General features: G+C 53.3%; 7 protein-coding genes across 7 annotated transcripts; 5 read left to right on the top strand and 2 right to left on the bottom strand.

Moving 5' to 3' along the window:
- Window positions 1-278: 278 nt before the first annotated feature.
- On the bottom strand, window positions 279-1,399 carry AB675_6312 (Protein phosphatase 1 regulatory subunit SDS22; the record flags this gene model as incomplete). Its single annotated transcript, XM_018146594.1, has 2 exons — window positions 279-1,075; window positions 1,123-1,399. 2 exons carry the CDS (start codon window positions 1,397-1,399, stop codon window positions 279-281), a joined length of 1,074 nt encoding a protein of 357 aa, XP_018004149.1.
- Window positions 1,400-3,303: 1,904 nt separating this feature from the next.
- AB675_6310 (High-affinity glucose transporter) lies at window positions 3,304-5,324 on the bottom strand (the record flags this gene model as incomplete). Its single annotated transcript, XM_018146593.1, has 6 exons — window positions 3,304-3,691; window positions 3,745-4,046; window positions 4,105-4,637; window positions 4,684-4,732; window positions 4,823-4,988; window positions 5,128-5,324. 6 exons carry the CDS (start codon window positions 5,322-5,324, stop codon window positions 3,304-3,306), a joined length of 1,635 nt encoding a protein of 544 aa, XP_018003656.1.
- A 3,462-nt stretch (window positions 5,325-8,786) lies between these two features.
- AB675_6309 (5-keto-4-deoxy-D-glucarate aldolase) lies at window positions 8,787-9,766 on the top strand (the record flags this gene model as incomplete). Its single annotated transcript, XM_018146591.1, has 3 exons — window positions 8,787-8,955; window positions 9,010-9,375; window positions 9,423-9,766. 3 exons carry the CDS (start codon window positions 8,787-8,789, stop codon window positions 9,764-9,766), a joined length of 879 nt encoding a protein of 292 aa, XP_018004080.1.
- A 752-nt stretch (window positions 9,767-10,518) lies between these two features.
- Window positions 10,519-12,099, top strand: AB675_6308 (Ethanolamine kinase 1; the record flags this gene model as incomplete). The annotated part of the gene is made up of 4 exons (XM_018146590.1): window positions 10,519-10,695; window positions 10,748-11,287; window positions 11,430-11,569; window positions 11,772-12,099. The coding sequence occupies 4 exons, from the start codon at window positions 10,519-10,521 to the stop codon at window positions 12,097-12,099; spliced, it is 1,185 nt and encodes a 394-aa protein (XP_018004002.1).
- An 849-nt stretch (window positions 12,100-12,948) lies between these two features.
- AB675_6307 (uncharacterized protein) lies at window positions 12,949-14,379 on the top strand (the record flags this gene model as incomplete). Its single annotated transcript, XM_018146589.1, has 1 exon — window positions 12,949-14,379. The coding sequence occupies one exon, from the start codon at window positions 12,949-12,951 to the stop codon at window positions 14,377-14,379; it is 1,431 nt and encodes a 476-aa protein (XP_018004008.1).
- A 2,301-nt stretch (window positions 14,380-16,680) lies between these two features.
- AB675_6306 (uncharacterized protein) lies at window positions 16,681-18,600 on the top strand (the record flags this gene model as incomplete). Its single annotated transcript, XM_018146588.1, has 1 exon — window positions 16,681-18,600. The coding sequence occupies one exon, from the start codon at window positions 16,681-16,683 to the stop codon at window positions 18,598-18,600; it is 1,920 nt and encodes a 639-aa protein (XP_018003866.1).
- An 899-nt stretch (window positions 18,601-19,499) lies between these two features.
- Window positions 19,500-20,093, top strand: AB675_6305 (uncharacterized protein; the record flags this gene model as incomplete). The annotated part of the gene is made up of 1 exon (XM_018146587.1): window positions 19,500-20,093. The coding sequence occupies one exon, from the start codon at window positions 19,500-19,502 to the stop codon at window positions 20,091-20,093; it is 594 nt and encodes a 197-aa protein (XP_018003884.1).
- Between the last annotated feature and the right edge of the window lie 540 nt (window positions 20,094-20,633).

Here is a 20,633-nt window from a genome sequence, read left to right as displayed (position 1 = left end):
CTACCTCGTGGGACAAGACTGAGACATGCGTGCTCTCTTTAAGGGGCAGTCTCAGGGGAAGTCGATGAGGCTCTGTTGCATGTCCGGAACAGGCACGTTTTCCGGAGAACATAGGTATGCATTGCGCCTGGTACTTTTCAATACCTCCTCGATTCCCGCTCTCATATGCCCTAGCTACCTACATATGCCGACCGAAATCGCCGCTACTGGAACTCCCGAAAAATGCAGTGTTGTGAGCTTTCTTGCCTCGTGACCATCGTTGATTCCAAGTGCCTTACTCACACCTTGACATAAGTAGCATCAATCTGCCTCACCTGTGGCAGCGCCAACCTGACCTTATTCCTATACACCGCCGGCCCCTGTAACTGCAACGGGTTCGCCTCGAAGTACACCGTCTCTAATTTCTCCTTGTCCGCTAATTGCTCCTCTACTTCCTTGAAACTCGAGAGTCCGTTGGTGCTAGCCCATAGCTCTTCCAGCTCGGTCAGGTGGGATAGGCCTTCTAATCTCGTGATGCGATTATTGGAGACGTCGAGGACGCGGAGTTTGATGTTGTGGTCGAGGCCGGAGATGGTGGTGAGGGCGTTGTGGGAGATGTAGAGTTCTTCGAGGTTGACTAGGGGTTCGAGGTTGGAGATTGTGGTGAGCCGGTTGGATTTTAGGTCTAGGAGGCGGAGGTTGGTGAGAGAGTTGAGGTTGTTGATTTCAGTGATCTTGTTCTTGCCGAGCCAGAGTTCTCTCAGGGAGGTGAGGCGGTCCAGGTTCTCGATGTCCCGGATGCGATTGGCGGCGAGTTCGATCATGGTTAAGTTGGTGAGGGTGTCGAGGTTTTCGATTTTGCTGATGCGGTTCTGCACGAAGTAGAGTTCTTTGAGTGTGGTGAGGTGGGAGATGCTTTTGATGTGTTTGATTTTGTTGAAGGAGAGATCGAGCGAGGTGAGAGCGGATAAGGGGTCGAGGCCGCGAATGTGGGAGATGAGGTTGTCGTAGAGGTCGAGTTCTTGGAGGTGCGTGCCGAAGGAGGGCGGGAGTTCGACATTGTTGATGGCGTTCTGACGGAGGCAGAGGCGTTCGACTTTGGTGAAGCGTGAGAGTTTGAGGGCAGGAAGGATGATATCCGACAGTGGACTAGGTCGATATCTTCTGTGTCGTCTGGGTAGTCGTCGAGGAGATCTTCATCTGTTTCGATCTGTTCTGGTGGTGGTGCGTCTGGGTCTGAGTAATCTGAATCTTCCAGCGCTTCTGGGTTCGTGATGGTCGCTTTGGGCGGCATCCTGAGTTTGCCGTCCCATCCTGAACTGTTCGTTATGCCTTGGTGGCCGTTCTCTGTAGGTGTGGACTTCTCTAATGCGCTCTCGTCAATCTTCACGCCATCTGCTGGTGGGTCAGGCTCCGACATGGCTGTTGGAAATCCGATTACTATCGGCGGAGTGACGGGAAGCAAGGTTTCTGCGTGGATGACTTGTACATTTGCAGAGTATAGATATCAGGACCTGGTCAGCTCGGCAGGCGAGTAGGCATCACTGTGGCGAGTAGTTTGTTCACGAGATGTTTGCACATGCGCATTGATCTCTCATCTTGACTTTAACGAAATGCACGTCACTCGTGCCACCCCACACTCGGGGGCCCGCCACGTGGAAATTCACGGATAGACAAAGATTGGTAGACTTCGTCGACATTTTGGAAGGTTCGACATCAGCTACTGGTCAACGGTCATTCGCGGAGGATACAAGTGAACACCTGCGCATCAGCATTGTAGGCATGTCGAGAACAATGGCTGTATGCGTAAAGTAAATTTGGGTGTTACGCAGCCAATATACCAACTTAGGTGAATAGGTATCTGAAAAGAAGAGATAGAGCGTTGATGCGATAGCCGCCCGCAAACTGAGGCCTTCATCGTTGGCACTTTCATTCAGGTACAGTATCGAAAAGCTGCCCGTAACCTGCACGATCATATGAGACCGCCTTTGTGGCCCCTTCGTAGTATGTAGCGTGCCTGCCCAAGCGCCATGCAAAGGACCTTACAGTGCTTCGGTATCGACTTTTCCCTCCTTGATGCAAGCTCGCATTAGGACCGATCCTCATCGAATAGGCCGCATGCGTGCTCTTGAAACTTTTCTTGAGCCGGCTGCCGCCACAGAACCTAGCTGTACTCTAGTATAGGCAGCCTGGACGGTATTGTTACACGTGCGAAGACAAAGTGCTCTCGCCCTGCAGTAATGTGCAGTTCGACCAGATCCGTTACGAGAACCGCTTGGTGGCCTTCGCAATCACTGAATCACGTGAGTCTCGACTGTTCCTGGATTGCTGTCCCAAGAGATCACTCACAATGCAGCGCAACAACACTGAAGATAAATCCCAAACTCAAGAACATGATAATCATAGGATCAACCTTCAGCCCGGGCTCTCATCCGTGTACAGCCTCAACATCGTCCCCGAGCTGCCACCCGCGCCAGCTGCTCGAGTGCTCGATGGACGCTGATTCTTGACGGACTCCTTGTGGTCGGCAGCAGCTCTGCGACGGATGGCTGAACGTGGACCTCCGGGCGGTGACCCGGCGCGGGCGATTGATGAGGAGGTTGACTTTGCGGCGTTGGCCTCAGGACCGGAGTCCGGGCCTGAGTTTAGGGGTGAAGCGGAGGACTATGAGGGGTGCTGTTAGCTTCTATGTTTGCGTGAGGGGGATGAGTGGTTGTTCTGAAGCCAGTGATGGCTCGGCTGAGCGCAGGAGCTTGCGCGCGTGGTTTTGGTTGAAAGCGTACCATGTTGAAGGTGTCCTGTTGGAGTCGGGTCAACGAGTAGTTTCCACGAAGGTGTTGTGGTGATGAGCAGGCTTATCGTCCTCGCAGTCCAGATCTCAAGGTGCGCAGGCGGTAAAATTACGTCTGAGGGGCGCAGGTCGACGACAAGGCGTTGCAGTGAGGATGTTAATGGCAAGATGCTCCTTGCTAGTAAGGACACCTCGCAGCTGGGGAAATGTCGGCTGAAAGCGCCAGTCTTGGCGGACGGGCAGGGGGCCATGGGGGCTGATCAGGTTCCGGGGAAGCAGAATTGAGAGATGCTTCCCTCACCAATCCGACTTCCATTATCGGATTGGATTCATTATCGGATCAATAATCAAAGTAACGACGGCAATGACCGTGGAGAGCGTAATTATCTAGTTTGCTTCTTGCTACAGACACCTGCCAACGAGATCCGGTCACCAATTGTCCAGACCATAGCATCTTGATTGATACGATCGTTGCGAGCTTGATATGACGACCGCTTTTGGTACAGTATCGGAGTTGACTGAAAGCGAACCGCCTACACAGCGCGACCCAATTGTCCATGTGTATCCTCAACAGTGCTGAGGGAGACGCGCTTCTCATCGTCGTCAAGCCCAGCTCGAGCTTTCTCGACAGCGGCAATGGCCCGCTCGGCCTTGTTCTTGTCTTCAAAGATGAAGGCCAATTCCTCGAGGGTACGACCATAGGTCTCAGGGAACATGAAGTAGACGAAGACGATCTCGAATGCGAGCCAGCAGCAGTAGAATATCAGCCACTTCCATCCGATGTCTGCCATTGCGATGGGGTTGATGAATGTGGTGAAGAAGGTTGACAGTCTTCCCCAGAGCTGGAAGTATGCGATACCTCGAGAGCGCTCTGCGAACGGCCATAGCTCAACGAGATAGGTATATGTCAGAGCGTTGTAGCTGTTACAGGTTAGCCACGGTCGACGGTGGAAAAGGGGTCCTAGGTAACGCACCCAATGTTGTAGCATGGCTTGTACAGGTAGATGAAGACCAGTACCATGATGCCAGCTGCATTGTTCTTGCCGCCCTCGTCCACAGCAGTCATAGCGCGCTCCATGGCCACTGTCCAGCCAATGTAGACGCACAGTAGCGATATGGTACAGATCATGTACATGACTCTGCGCCGGAACCTGAGAACAGCGAAGGCGGCGATGGAAGCGGTGATGAGTGACCAAGCCGAGATACCGACATTGACCTTGTTCTTGTCGTCTGAATCGGTCCATCCGATCATTGTCAAGATAGTCGATAGGTAGTACTGTGGTCTGAGTCAGTCATACATTCGAACAGTGATGTTCCGATCACAAAGGACTCACCGAGATCAAAGTATTGCCAGACCACTGAGTGAAGAGACCAAGCGCGGTCGAGATGATGACACGGCGACGCATACCGCTGGACGTGAACAAATCGAACCAGGACTTCTTCGATGCCTCCAGTTCAATGGCAATGGTCGTTTGAATTTGAGCCATTTCTGCTCGAACGAACTCTGAATCTGGATCTCCTTCGGCATGATACTTGGTCAAGATAGCGTACGCCTCATCATGTCTGTCCTTGGAGACCAGCCATCGCGGAGATTCGGGCACGAAGAAGATCAAGGTCAGATTCAGCAGCGATGGGACTGCCTGCAAGATACCTGGCAGTCGCCATGCCCATTCCCCTGCGATTGAGCGAGTTCCAAAAGCTATGCCAGCGGCCGTGAGCTCGCCCACGAAGTAGGAGACATTGAAAAGCGAGGTAAGGACTGGACGTTCCTTGGGATAGCCGAGTTCTCCGATCAGAGACGAACCAGCCACAATGGCCATGGGAATGCCGAAACCGAGAATCGCACGGGCGATGATATAGTTGGCCCCTGGACATGCATCAGCGGCAGCAAGGACAGACTGTGTGCTACTCACGGTTCTGAGCGAAGCACTGGATAATGGCACCAATGACCATGATCCAAGACTATGGCACTGTCAGACTGGACATGTATCGGGAAGAACCAGAACCGGGAGGTTGATGTCTCGCCCGATCCAGGTTCATGGGTATACGTACACCAATGAAGATAGCCCATCGACGACCGAATCTCTCGTTGATGATGGGTACGAATGGCAGACTGAGAATGGCGCCGAGGGAGTAAGAGGCGGCGATGAAGCCGTTCATCTCTCGTTGTGGCTTGCCGAAGTAGTCGTTCCACGGGTCAAGGAATTGCATGGCATTACTGCATGGTATGTCAGTACACTCGCCGCCAAGCTGGAACCGCCTTGAACGCCATATGTCGAGGTTGTCGGCATGCACGTGCCGAATCATGTTGCCCATGGCCAGGGTTGGTCTGCAAGGTATGGTCACGGGTCACTCACATCATCTGTGAATCAAAACCCGATGTAATCTCGATGCCCATGGCCGTTGGAAAGAGGACGAAGTACAAGTGTCGTAGATTCTTCTTCCTGTACCATGGTACCTTGTCTTCTTGGGCAAGACGTTGGATGATGGGGTCGGCGGCACCCGTCTCCGCTGCCTTGAACTGGATGTCGTCGCCTAGGTTGTTGGACGGCATTTTGGGCAACGACCTGCTCTGAGGTGATTTGAACGGACGGTAAGAAGTGACCGCGGGGTGAGGCCAGAGTGCAGCGTGATGTGCTCAGAGCAGATCATATCTATATCAATCCCATGGGAAGACACGAAGGCCGTCCACTCTCGCATAAGTCGGAAGGTCACTCCATGGGCGCTAGCGTAGGTGGACCGCACACCTGGGATGGTTTAGGCCGCACGACGTTTACTCAAGTCAGCCATGAGACAATCCGTTCGCCGCGGCATTCCAAGCTTAGAGTAGTGGAATCGAAAGACTGTGGAGCATGTTTAGCCCGGTCAGACTAGGATAGCGGAGGGTGCGAATTTTTCCTGGGGTTTCTAGAAGGACGGGCAGCCACGTTCAGGTTGTAAGACATGAGAACACGAGGTTCGTCACTGGACGCCGGTACTTGCAATTGTTGTTGTACCTTGCATGGTAGGTACTCTTATTGGAAGAATCCAGCATGTTGCAGGCTTCCCATGATCGGCGCACAGCACACGATTGGAGCGATAGGGAGTGCATGAGCTCGAAGTTCCTGCCCCAAAGCAGAATACCGGGCATCCATGCGGGACTCGGATGCTGGGGCAGGCACTGATTGCGGCGGGGCGACCTCCTGCGATAGTGAGGGCCTCAAAGGCGATGGCTACCCTCGGCTTATCAATCGATTACTCTTCGAGCCTAGCTGTCACTGCTGTCCGCGGTGTACAGTGTCCGCTCGTGGATACCCATGCTCGTGCTATCGTACATGTTGACTCGAAAGCGCCAGATGCTGAGGTCACGGTGCACTGCGTACGCTGAGAACAGTTAGCTTAGACTTTCTGGGCAGCCTAAATTCTAGCTGCCAAGACGGCTGATTGTCGTATGCTGATGTCCTCCACCCTCTCTTCGGAGTAGCGCAAATGCAACACAAAGGCGCAACCCTTGTTGCGCCATCATCAAGCAATCATCAAGCTCTGCGAAGGTCGCCTGTCGGCAGGCGCAAGGTCGATCGCGAAGTGGCTTGCACTATCACGCGAGCCGCGACAGCCGTAGACATGATCCGCGCCGTGTCTGTGGTTTGCAGGACGCAGAGCCGCAGCCATGCACGCATCTTCAAGTTCAAAGCAGGAACATCTCGGAGTCAATGCAACTGTTCATCTTTCTTGGTGTAACTACTCGGCAATGCGCTCTCAGGACTTTGCGGACCAAATGATACTTCGCTGACGGCAATGCAGTTCTCTGGGACTCTGCACGTGTTCCGTATCTGACATGAGGTCTTTCCGTGGTGCAAACGAATCAGCCTATGCCCATTAAGTTCGGGTCGACAGTCTGCCGTGGCTGACGGCTCACCCGGTCATCCCCACGTTGGAGCTCTGGAGGTGGAACAAAATTTGTCGGTGTATCGACTGGGGAGACCTAATGCGGATGTATCTCTTGGTATGTACCAGAAGACCTGGTGCAAGTTGTGCACGAGGCCTGTGGTCACAGTAAGCACAGATGCCGTGTTAGCCTGGTAATGCTACTGTGTGTCACTAGGGACTCCTTCGAAGAACCATGTGGTGAACTGACGAGAAATCTGGGTAGGGGTCCCTCTGTGCCAAGTGCGAGAAGCTCAAGGTACGTTGGTACGGCCTCGATCTGACCAGTCTCTGGAGCTGTTCCGCGAATCAGACTCTAGCCCAGGTCGAGACCCCCGGGGCGCGGTCTCAGCCGGCGTACCACGGGGTTCCCAACTTCCCACACTATGCTCAGCGGAGCTAGCGTACCTCTGGTGCTCCGTGCGGATCAGTACATCCCGACTGCGGAAAAGGTCACCGCATAGTCTTTTTCTTGTGGTTCATCGCACGGCATCTGACCCAAATGCTTCGAACTTATGCTTGCACAGCCGTCTGAATTGCCATGCCGTTGTTCACTCTCTACATAATGCAACTGGCCAGATTCATTTGGTGATCTGAGGCAACGTCCACGAATGCTGCAGCCTCCATGTGATCTGGGCGTTGCAAGCAACACGTCCCGTGTCGCTTTCAGCGTAAGGCTCCCAGCTACAGGAGTCGAAAGGAAATGAGCAAGCACCGTGCTAGTAGCTAGCACATAGCATGGCCTAGAAAGCAGGTGAGTGGGCTGATCAACAGGGCTGACACACGGCATCACTGGCGGGACCAGCCGACCGTCTGCGACCGATATGTCCCATTCCGCACCAGGAGACTGTCCTTTGGCGGTCCCGAAAGGACGCGCTTTGGTGGCATTGAGAGCATCTCACCACTGTCGGCGCTTTTCAATGGTGCTTCGCCATCTGCTTTGTGTTGCTCAGACGCAACGAGACATATACACAGGGTCAGGTCCAGATGCAGAACGCTGTTACCTGACATCGAAGGCATGGCCACGTGTTTGAAAATGTCGCGCCCATGCGAGTTCCTGACGAGCCTAGATGCGTCAATGCTACAGGGCTCCTTTGCCCAGTGAGCCCAGGTATGTGTGCATAATGCTAGCTTGAGACAACGTGCACCGGTCGAAAGCCAACGCCTTCACTAGTCACAGCTGACAAGGCAAGGTATTGTGGCGCCTTCCTCAGCACGAAGAATCATTGCTGTGCGTCATGGACAAGTACACCGCAGGCATTCGACTATATGCGAGCTGACCCTTGTCGAACATGGTCAGGGGTAGCGCAAGGGCTTCTGTCGTTGCGGCGCAAGGCTCCCTGATATACACGCCAGTAACTTCTGGAGGAACAGCAACCCGGGTACATTGTTGATGACTGATGCAGACTGGTTGGTGCAGATCCATGCTTGCGGCGCCCCTCGTGTCCACTGTCATGCTACAATTCGTTCGCGCAGGGGATATGCCCAGTCCGACTCCAGTATACAGTGGTGACCCAGGCTTGCTGACGAGCAGAACCTGGGAAGCGTCTATATGTATCGACATTGAGACACGTCGCGCGGCCTGTGGACTTGAGAATCGTGGCTACATCGGCAAGATGTGAGGTCCAGCGATCAACTAGTTGCAGGGTGCAAAGGATCAGCCATGCAGAGAGCTTCCCACCAGTTGCTCAACTCGGCGCATAGTTTCGGCGGCGGCGTTGTCAGCGATTGCTCCGTTGCTAAGCACTCGACGACGTCACAATCATTTTTTCTGGTCCGATCTCGAAACGTCGCCTTGTTCCCGGGTTGATCACAATGGAGCAGTATTCGGGTGAATGCTCGCCGAGGCATTTGACTGCCTTGTCGGAGTCATTTCCGTAGCAGGTGCGACTGGTGCGGAATGACGCAGCTGGAGGGAGAAGCCCCGCGTTAGCTGCTTCTCCAACAGTTTCGTCGAGATCGTCAAGAAATCGACACCTCCAACCGCCAAAGACAGCTGAGAGACATCTAAGTGATCCAGGCATAGGGTGTTCAGCTCCACACAATACATAGAGCTCGCAGCATTGACCACTTCCGTCGCTCTGCGGTCTGCCTCCAGGATCGATTCGCCATGGCGTCCATTATGAAGAATTCCAATATCCTGCGTAAGGCACTGTGGAATGGCAACGGTCTTTCTTTTGGGGCGTGGCAGATGCTTCCCGGTGCGCATTTGTCAAGAACGATCGCTCGGTCAGGGTTCGACTGGATCTGTATTGACTGCGAGCACGGAAACATAGCTGGTAAGCCGACGTGTTCTGACGAGCGTAACAACTTCTATGCTAATTCTCGTCCAGACAATGAGATGCACGACTGTGTTCACGCTGTCGCGTCATGTGGTGTTTCGCCAATCGTTCGAATCCCGGCAAATGAAGGTTGGATGGTCAAGCGAGCACTCGATTCGGGAGCCCATGGCATTATTGTGCCACTTTTGTACACTGTGGAGGATGCGAAGAGGCTGGTAGAAACTGCCAAATTCCCCCCGAGGGGCAAGCGCGGATTCGGAAGTCCTTTCTCGATGGGCGCTTTTGAGAACCAAGGCAATCTCAGTGGATTCGACTACATGAACGCTGCGAACGAGAATCTGTTGACTATTGTCCAGATCGAAACCAAGGAGGCCTTCGATAATGTTGAAGAGATTGCCAAGGTCGATGGTATTGATGGTCTGTGCCCTCCTCGACCGTCTTAGCTGATGCTGACAAGATCGCAGTGCTGTTCATCGGACCCTGGGATTTAGGAAACAACCTAGGTTATCCCGTACAAGGCGACTTTGCTCCCGAGCTCAAGGAGGCTATCGCTCGAATCCTGAAGGCAGCAAAGGATGCTGGCAAGAAGGCTGGAATCTACTGTCCTTCGGGAGAGTTCGCTCGGCGATATGCAGATGATGGATTCCAGATGATCAGTGTCGTGAACGACATGACGGCGCTGCCTACCTTCATGTCTGAGTCGCTCTCCAAGGCGAAAGGCTCGTGGGGCCATGCAGCAGGCCAAACGGTCGTGAAGGGAGCGGCGTACGCAGCTAACCTGGTGACCAGCGACTCGCAAAAGAAGTAGTAGCTCAAGCAACACCTTGTTCAGCTTCATCGATCAGCTTTTCCACTTCTTCCTCCGAAAATCTGTGCATCAACTTCTGTGCTTGAGTTACGATACTGCCGGAAAGTGTTAGCCAGGCATACCCACGTAATGGTAGAGCTTCGTGAAACTTGCTTGGGCTTTGAATAAGTGTGGAAGACCCTCTCAACATGTAGAACTGGCACATCGAATTCATACATGTCGCGCCATTTCTTCTGTCCCTCCGCAATGACGTCGACCTCCTCATACTCGACTGTCCGGCGCTTTCTGACCTGCTCAACTCGAGCTTTGGCGACATCACACAATCCGCAATTTGTACGACTGAACAGGGTGACCTTAGCAGTGTACATCCGACAGACTACCGAGGGCCGCATTGTTGCTTGGTCAGGGCGGGTTCCGGCCGGCCAGAGACCAAAGAAGAGGATGACGTTAATGATTGACTCTTAGAAGCATCCCAAACATCGTCGACGTGCCGCTGAATGTTTCTCCAATTTTGGCTGGAATAAGTTCGGGGCCAGTCGCGCTTGGCAGCGTCGCGGTCGACCCTGCAGAACTGCCGGCTTGAAAGGTGCTACGTAGCCAGTGCATGTGCGCTGGCGATATGGCTTCCTTTCTTTAACCGTGCCAGCTTTGACCCTTTGTCGTTCCTTTGCACACATGATTCCCGGTCCTCTCTAATAGCGACTATCGTTATACACATTATATACAATCCCGAAAGCCGCATGACCTACAGCATGGGTGCAGCCTCTGCGAACGGTGCCTCAACAGAACTGCCCTACCTCGACCTAGCCTATGACCATGCCAACTCAGAGGCCACAGCGAAGGAGCTAGTGTATACGATACAACCAAAGTGGCGAGAATGTCCAGACGAGATCAAGATTGTTCAATTCAAGGAAGGCATCACAAATACCGTATTTAACCACGTGCGATTTGGGCACGTGCTCGTTGCTAACAGACGTGCAGCTGTTCAAATTGGCCCGTCATGGCCCTGGAATGACGCAGGAGGACATCGATGCCAATTCTGTTCTTATGCGCGCATACGGTAACAACACCGACATTTTGATTGATCGCGACCGCGAAGCCACCTCACATCTAACATGCGCCAAGCATGGCCTGGCGCCTCCTCTGCTAGCTCGTTTCAACAACGGTCTACTGTACCGATACATTCCAGGAGATGTATGTACTCCTCAGGACCTTATAGACGAGAGCGTCTGGCGTCCTGTCGCCCGTCAACTTGGAAAGTGGCACGCAACCTTGCCCATTGAGTCAGCGTCCGCAATCAACGGAGAGGGGTGCGCAAATGGACATGCCAAGGGAATAGCTGGACGGAAGCCATCCCCTAATATCTGGACCGTAATGCGCCGCTGGGTTGAAGCGCTTCCACAACAGAGCCCCAAAGAACAGGCAAGGAAGCAATTCCTGGAACGAGAGCTAGAGCAATCTTTCCAGGAGCTCGACAATACCCGCGGTCCGGGACGGTCTGGTTTTGTTTTCGGCCACTGTGTGAGTTCTTGAGCCATAAGCGCCATCAGAGTATGAGATCTTCTGGGCAGTGCAAGAGTGTACAGTCTTCAGTGTCAGGAAGGAGTTCGTGACAGATCTTGTGCCTCGGCGACTGTGGATCATGCTGACTTGTGCTTCAAAGGATCTCCTGAGCGCCAATGTCATCAGAACCAATGTCGTAGATGGTCAGCAGAATGTTGCTTTTATCGACTACGAGTATGCGGTCACCTGTCCAGCGGCATTCGACATCGCGAACCACTTCGCCGAGTGGGGCGGTTATGAGTGTGATTAGGTAAGATACCCCGAGACTTAACGTTTGAAATGAGACTAATCTGTACCAGTAAGTCTTCTCGGGCAGATATGATTCTGATTGTCCAGCCCGTATTGTGGCGCATCGTTAGCGGCGTGTCAGAAGCTGAGTCGACTCATCGGACACTGACCCGCAGACTCGTATCGAACGGATCTGTACTGACTCCGTCGCTAGTAACATGCTACCTACCAGGTCGATCCGACATGAGTTCCTGGCGGAGTACTTGTCATCTTACAACAAGTACGGCACCAGTCCCGTGCCCAATGCGACTTCCTTGGACACCCTGGAACTCGAAGTGGATCGATTCCGTGGCATGCCTGGTTTGTACTGGGGCATCTGGGCACTGATCCAGGCTCAGATCTCGCTCATCGATTTTGACTACGCTTCGTATGCAGAAGTCAGGCTAGGTGAATACTCTGCCTGGAGAGACGAGGTAACGGGACAACGGCAGAAAGAGAATACAGAAGCCCCTCTACGGGAAAGGAGATGGGCGGAGACCTAGCACATTTGAAGCCAACGTTGCATAGTGCGAAGCAGCCAGGAATATGACCGGGGCCCGGACAAAACTGCAGCACATTGGTTCATGACGGAGCGGAAGCCGCAATCGGCCGCAAGCCGCCGGCAACGACCCAAAGGATTGTCTGGTCTGACAAGCAGTACATCGGAGATACCAGCGCCGCCGGCGACCATTCAATGGCGAATTGGCAATGAAACTGTCCCCGTGCACAGGTCATGGCCTCCAGCCCTACGATCGTGATGACTAAAATGGATCAACGTCGCATGCCAGATGCTCGACCGCACGATCTCGGGGTTAAACGTCCATGAGAGATATATTGTCTCTGGCTTACGTTTTGTATGACATACAGTCCCCCCAGATCTTCTTGATCGGTAAGGGCGTTAAAACGATGACCCATTCACTCTAGCTTATAGCATGCCACTGAACAAGCGCCGCCTCTCGAGGTCGGCAATTTTCCGTGTGCAAAAGTGCGCCGGATTACTTAACCGCGGCGTGGTTTATTTTCCGCGTGGACGGTCGATGCATTGCATTGCTTGGCAAGACTGCCTATCTCGTCAATGACAGACGTTTCACGGGTGTCCGATTTCGCCCTACTGAGCGAGGACTCTACGTAAGCACCTCGAACACAGGTTGTGCTCTAAAGCAGGTGAATGTTTTGAGATTTGGCTCATGATTCCTGCTAAATAAACATGGGGCCAATCACTAGGGTAAGGGGGCTCGTGTTGGCAGCGATATCAATAGGTGAGAGCCAGTCATTTCCGTCGCTCCTTCCCAGTTTCATTTGCAAGCTCAAATGCGCATCGTCAGCATAGCACCTGTGTCAACCAAACCTCCATGGCCTTCAGGAAACCAGATACTTTGTTCATCACCTACACTCATCCAGATGACCAAAAACAGCATGGCAATCGAAGAGCTGTTTCTTCATTCGTATCAAAGAGCTACAGACCGACGTCCAAGAAGATAGTGTTCGAAAAATCACAATATCGTCCTTTCGCGCGCAGAACCTTGCAATCGACCAAGTCAGGAGCCATTCCCACAGTCGGAAGCAGTCTGCTCGAGCCAGTACCTCTTCGTTCGCACTCCGAGAGTCCACAGCTCACCCCTTTACTATCAACCGATGATGGCGCGGTCAACTATGCCGGCAGGAGATCAAAGTCCTCGAGCGACTTTCCCGTTGATCCCCTGACCGACTCCGTTGATGGGAAGTCGCTCGTCGATATTCTGGTTGAAAGATATGGTCGAGCCTTGAACATGGACCGCGATCGGTACGAGAGTCTCTTGAGCGAGCTCAGAGCCCACCCCGAAGGCTTTCATGCTTTGATGGCCCAGACACAATCCAGCGCGAACATCAGCGGCTCCGAGCAGCCGGACTGGAAGACACTATACCATCGTGGTGAAGTGATGAAGCTGCTGCGCCAGCAAATGCAGTCAGGCTCAAAGAAGAACATGGACTGTGCGATTTTCACAACCTCCACGTTACTCACTGTCGAATATGCCCACACTGACCATTCAGCGTGGCTCTTGCATAAGAGGGCTCTGCGGCAGTTGGTTGTTAGCAGGGGTACATTACAGGACTTCCGCTTCGATCTGAAGGAGAACCTGCTGAGGAACGAGTGGTTCATTCAAGTTCTGGTCAAAAGTCGGGTTGTTGTGGACGATTGCTGTCCGAAGAAGGCGCTGCGGTTTGATGACCGAGATGTGACAACGAAAGACCTCGCTGAGGGAATGCCGCCCTTGTTCGCCGCCCTCTACGAACGGCAAATCATGACGACAACCACATGTCTGCTGATCAAACAACTGCTTGTATACCTTGGCCACGGCAGTCTATACGTGACAGTTGACTGGCACAAGTACGACTGTCAACTTTCGACACATCGCTTGGACGCGGAAGCTATTCAACCGATACTGACGATGATCGCAGAATGCAAGTCCGGCTTCATCGAGCATCAGGTCGTGTACGGACTGCTTCTGCTGATGTTTGGGGGCCAGCGAGCCGCACTCTCACACACTCATCTGCAGATGCTCGACCAGGCTGCGACGGACATGATCACAGTAAAAAGTCGAGGCTGCCTGACACTGCGGAAGAGTCTACTATGGTCAGTAATGAGTATCGGCTGCGCGAGCGTCACAAGCCCTATGTATAACTGGATTCCTAGCATGCAGCACATTATTCCCATGCTCGGCAATTCTGAAAAGAGCACGAAGGAGCTGCGGTCAGTGCTGCACGCTTACTACCTGTATGATACGAGCGATCCACTGGAGTGATCGCCCAAGTACTTGTTTGAAAGGACTGGACAAGTCTGCGGTCAGGTCCAGCTGTAATCCTAGGCAGGTTCTTGCTTTCCAGGAATGGCAATCATACCAACACTGAATCCTGCTCAAGAAGCCAGATGTGCGTCAGTAAGGCGTCGGCGCGAAGATTGTGCTCTGCGTTGGAAATTGTTCGGACTTCGGTTGGAAGAAACCGCACGACAGAGCGGCTTGTCACAGGCAGCCTCGACCGTGATATTGCTGTTCATGGACTGGTGAAGCACACCATCATTTGCATACGATTTATTCTTTGTCGTCACGACTGCATAGCGGTGGATCGTCGGTAACTATATATTGCATTAAACGATATGCGGGACTTACTAGCTCGCTTCCCCGTTTCCGCTCCATACTCTAGCATCCACTTCGCTCGATATCCGGAAATGTAGACGTGATAGGTGACGACTTCGACGGCGAGAGATTGGTGTCAAGTAGCAGGCTGGCCTGAAAAGCGCACTGAAGACATCATGCGCATAGCAAGGACAGAACTCGTTGACTGGCATGTGCTTGGCACATGAAGCCGAGCAAGTCTTCGAAAAGTGAAAAGGAATGCTTAGGCGTCGGAATTTCAGGCACTAAATGCAAACATAACAACAGCTGAGAAAGCGACATAGACTCAGATATCGGTACCTGCAGATTGCAACATACGCAGGTAAAGCAATTATAACAGCTGAGAGCACATTGCAAGAGATGTCTTGATTCGTGACGCTTAGAGACATCCGACCAAAGGTCGTCGGCCTGCAAGGCGAACCTCTGAACAACGGAATCACTTGCGTGAATGCAAAGGGCTTATTATACCTGAGGCTCGCGATCAATCGCTGACGTTATTGATTGGTTCCGAGCAGTGGTATTTCCATTGTGATAGGCAATTCATCAGTAATCGTAGACGGAGTGGCTGAATGTTGTTGTCAAAGGACACCTGTCTCGTAATCATGCCAATGCTATCAAGAAAGGCCGCGAATCATCAACGTGCGTCGTGTACCGTATCAGCCCATGGGAAATAGCCAAGCGTCGCAGGTACTTTGGCAATGCATGCATGCCCGCAGGCTGCAGGTTGCCGCAGTGTCAAACAAAAGAGAGTCCTATCAATGCGACCAGTCTTCTGCCTCCCCGCGCAAATAATGCTGAACGGCCGAGCACATGCATTTCCATATCGACGACGACAACGACAGAAGGGGTGCCCCTTGCTTTGCGGCGAGTGGAAGCCGCTGGAACAGGCATGGAAGCAGCGGCCTCTAGTGAGTGCGCTAACAATCTTGGCTCTGGCTCTGTCATGGTTACAGCATTCCGATTGCTTGTGAAGGCTCCGTAGTGGATCACGCGACCCACTTAAGCGATGTCTTACTCGCACTTTCATCGGGCGGCCCTTCCACTTCCTGGTTGTCTCGCGCTTGCTCTTGCTGTCGTGGCTTGCCCTTGGTCACTTCCTCGCCCCTGCGCCTCTTTCTCGTTCGACACGACGCCCCCCCTTTCCTTCCGCATTTCTCCCAATATTCCCAACTCTCTTGACTCTTCCATCTCACTCATCAAACAACATCACCTACCATTCTATCTACCCGTACGCCAACTCGATTCCTCCCTCTGGCTGCTGTATTGTAATCTGTCCTCTTTATTCACTTTCACGACCTTTTTCTTTTCCCACAATACCAGGCACCAATACAGTTCGCGGTTTCCAGCTCATTCCAAGGCTACGATTCATTTCTGTCAGCCATCTGGACACACGGAATACTGCTCTAAACTCCGTCTCCGGCCAAAGTCGCTCACTTCACGACATTCGCCTCCCTGTTGACGCCTTCCAGGCATTCAGGCTGCTACCATCACTCTCTGATCAAGATCAACTTCTCATTGTCGTTGCCTTGATCTCGCGCTGTGCGCTCTGTACACTACAAACTACTAGGTTATTATAATTTCTGGACGTGCGACCGTCCTTTTTTCTTCAGCACTTCTCGCCGCTTCTCGAAGACTTCGTGTCGCTTTCGCCACTCGCGAAGCGTACACACTTTTCAGGCAGTTCAAGTGAATTCTGTCGTTAGGCTTCTGTCGACTACTAAGCCACTTGGCCCTGCTACCCGTCAACAGCTCCCACTTGACTCGTACGAACTTGTCAGGTGAATACTGCGTCCAGAACGCTGTGGCATTAGCTTGTTCTGTCTTCGCCCAGTCACTGATCTGATTGCGCATGTCAATGATCAGCTCATCTCACGCGCTGCAAAATCACTTTAGTCGCAACTCGGAAGGCAAGTCAGGCAGCGGCTTATCATGCAAGTGTTGTCTTGGAATGCATACGAAAGCAACACCTCGACGCCTGTGAGCAATCTGTACAATCCTTCAGCGGCAGCGAAGGATTCCTCCCGAGCTACTGCAAGCGCGTTCTCCCGCTTCAACAAGCGGAAACGCGAATCCGAGCCACATGCAGAGGCACGTGGTCAAGACTGGTCTCTCAATGTCGCTGCGCCGTCAAAGTCGACAGACATTGTCCAGGAGCCTAATGCCACTACTCTGACAAACCCAAACAGTGCGCCTATGCCTACGATGGATCTCCAACCGCCGACAACCAGTAGCTCGCCAACCACGGATGCATCCCCAACACTCGTGGCAAGTGATGCGCAAAGCCTCGATCAAGATAGCCCAAAAGCTATCGAGCAGGATTCCATTCAACAGCGTCGGCATAAGATTCGGCAGACCGTTGTGCAGCAGGTCAACCTCGAGATTTTGGTGAAGCATAACGAGCTACGACTGATCGACCAAGAGATCGCCAAATGCCAAGCCGCACTAGAACAGCTTCGGAGATGTTCTGAGATTCCGTATCCAGCAATGCAGGTGTCGCAAGATGTATCTCTGGGCATTGGACCTGCTCTTCGCGAGAAATACGCCGGTGCACGGCTGCCGTCTTCTCCTGCGCCCTGGGGCGTGGTCGATGGTCCTTACTCTCGTCATTACGCTACATGGCTTCTCCCTGATCCACGTTTCGACGGCGGTGAAGCTGAGCCTAGCCGTGAGATGATTGTCACCGCCAACGGCAAACGACCCGCCAAAGGCCGACATGGCCGGCCGTCCATTGTCGAAGACATGAATCTCGGTGGCATGAGTTCGCGGTCGCAGAGAACGAAACCTCTGCAGGCTCTGGCTCCTGGCTATGCGCAACCGAAGGAGAAGGCTCACGGACCTCTTTTTCTCAAACGTCCATCCGATGGCGCCATGGTCAAGCTCAAGTGTCCCGATTGTGGACGAGTCGAGTTCGGCAGTGCTCAGGGCTTTATCAACCATTGCCGTATCGGTCACCAGCGAACTTTCGCGAGTCATGCTGCTGCTGCACAGCAATGTGGCGAGCAAGTCAAGTATGACGCAAGCGGCGTGATGGTCGGTGCGGCCCCGGTCAGTCAGCCAACAGTGACTCCTACAACCAGCGCCCACTCTCTTGTGCGGTCTGCTCATCTGCTGCCAAAGACGCCCGCCGATGTCCCCAAGTTGGCCCTGTCGCTTGATGGACCTTCGAACACTACGCCGAAGCCTTCCGATGGCGGTGGTTCGACCAATTTCTTGGCAGCTCTCCTCGAGAAACACAACAGCCCAATTGACCTCAACAAAGAAGTAGCTGATGCCAAGGAGAAGATCGACATTCCAGATCTTGACGTCGACCTTTCAGGTGACGAGGAAGACTCCGTGCAGTCGCCGAAGACAAGTGTCAACGGACGCTCTCAAGGCAAAGGCACACGCCAAATCTCCGCGCCTTCCAAGGCACCAAGCGCATCACCTATTCTGGCGTCTCGAGTTCCTGTCAGTCAATCTTTAGAACAAGACGACGAATTCGGTCATGTCATGGGACCTTCGCCGACCGCAGACTCCAACCAAGCTCCAAGTCTGATAGATGACGACGAAGATTACGAAGCACACACACCTGGATCCAGTACGCCTGTTTCGGAGGTTTCGGAGGAGGAAAGCCTACAGATTCGCGTTAGAGACGATGACGAGCCACAACAAGACGAGATGGACCTTGAAGCGCCCTCGTGCACGCGCACCGACCAGTCCTTCAAGGCACCTGCTCCTCCAGCGTCAGCTTTTCGTCAGGAAGCCAATAGACCTGAGGATATGCCAGTCAAGCGCAAGTATGACAGCGCCGGACCCGGCGCGGAGCAGGTGAGCGCTGATCGCAGCAAAAGACGCAAGATTACAAAGTGAGATTGGTCGACCGTCACACTTGCTGTAAGCTTGAGGCCGGTCAGTAAGGCTTGCTGCTGTCGAGGCGTACCGCTCAGGGAGACTCCAATCAGTGATCGGGAACGTGTGGCTCGTACGAGCTGGCCGTGGTAGATGCTAAGCTGCGCGAGCAAGGAGGTTATCAAGGAACATGGTCCTAAGTCTAGCGAACACACGGAGAACGAGGGCTACTTCTCAGAGCTTCAAGAAGCATAGAATACCGTTCCGATACAATTAAAAGAAACTTTACTCATCTTACACACGAGACCAGCTAGCTTTGATGTGAAAGCCACTGCAATTGATGGACTTTTGGTCGCTGTTACTAGTCACTTTAGCGCTGGCATTCTCCCCATCTGAACAATGCAATGAGTGCTCCAGCTCTTCCATAATTTGATTGTCTTTCGTCGGCTCGCGAACACTGGCACAATGAGTCGTGCAGGTCGATGATAGATTCAGAGGCTCGTAGCAGCAGGGGTCAGTCTTGCACGATCCAAGTAGTTGGCAGGGCTATCATCTGCGCAGACTGAACATAGAGATGAGGTCCAAGGACGACTAGCCCTCCCTCGGGCGAATCCTTTGACTCGACTTCCGCAAATCGTGTCCATATTGCTTTTCTTAGGCCGCCACAGCCGGCCGCCCCTGCATGCCCGATAATGTGGACTACTGGAACATAGCGCCCAATCCGCGAAATAAAAAAGTCATCCATGGCCATATCTTGTCTGGAGGTGTGTTCCTGGAAGTGCTCGTGAGGTACGGTCGAGAATTTAAAGAAAGGGTCATTATGAGTGCCAGGGCGTTGGCAGCCATAGCGGCGCTCGCATCGAGTGGGATCTTTGCTGGTGAGTTGACCCATATCCTCCCTGTCCGACTCAACACTGGACATGGAGGACTCGAATCCCAGACCCCGGAAACCAGTCTTACCACATCTTATGCTCATCATCGTTCCTGACATAGGCTACACATGGGCCCTTTCGCACGCCGCCGTCCCATGCATAATCCATACCTCCTCTGAAGCGGACCTCGCCGCCGCGTGGCGAACACAATACCTGCGAGGCTTCTACATCTCTCGACCGTTGTGTGCCATCAACCTTTTCGGCTTCCTGTACCTCGCCTTTACAACTCCCGATACAGTCCACCTCACCGGCACCAAGACCACTAATCTCGCGAGCGTAATGTACATCACCGCAGCACTCCTCTCAGCCTCAGGCGTGCCCTATGCTCTGACGTTTCTTCGACGAACCAATGGTGCACTGTCGATCCGCGCGAAGAAGCTGGCTGGTCCAGGGGAGGATCCGACAGCGATGGCGTTGACGTATGCGAGTGGAGAGGCGAGGAGTCTGGAGCGGGAAAGGGAGTGGAAGGAGACGACAAGGTTGGTGCGGCAGTGGCAGTGGCATAATTCTGTGAGGACTTGGATCTTAATCGTGGGTACGGTGGCTGGGGCGGTGGGTTTGGTGCTTGAAGGAGGGTTTTGATGGGTGTGTGGTGAGGAGGGAGCAGTTGTGGGGAAGAAGCCTTGGAATAGGAAGTCACGAGGCGGACTGGCTTGCTCCGCGCTTGCCACTGACTTTGGACTTGTACCTACCTCACGTCTACTTTGCTGTCGAGGCAGGAATGGCATCTCAATTCCTGTCACCGAGTCGTGAGCTCTCTAAGGTAGCAGCGCAAGCAGCCTACTGGCCCTCCTTCTCGGGGCTGCACTCAGGTAGCAGGGTCTCTTACACAGAGGCGCCAGGCCGTATTGAATGGACCTTGGTGCTCGATGAGTCAGCGTTATGGCACGACTTGGCAACCTCTCGCCGTGCTGCCGGCTGGGTGTAACGCACCTACGTCCAAGATAAGCGTCGCTGGCAGGCGAATCATAGGTTAGTAAGCGTATGCGGGAAAGAGTTCCCAACACCAATGCCCAGCCAAGGAGTAGCTGGTCCCCCAAATGGCTGTAGTGTCAAGTCTCGTGGCAGACATGATGGACTACACGGTGTCGAGAGGCTTTGTGACTGCCATTGCCATGTGAG

The sequence above is a fragment of the Cyphellophora attinorum genome (genome assembly GCF_001299255.1).
Source record: "Cyphellophora attinorum strain CBS 131958 chromosome Unknown Contig4, whole genome shotgun sequence".
Taxonomy (NCBI): domain Eukaryota; kingdom Fungi; phylum Ascomycota; class Eurotiomycetes; order Chaetothyriales; family Cyphellophoraceae; genus Cyphellophora; species Cyphellophora attinorum.
This window is presented reverse-complemented; position numbering and strand designations above follow the sequence as displayed.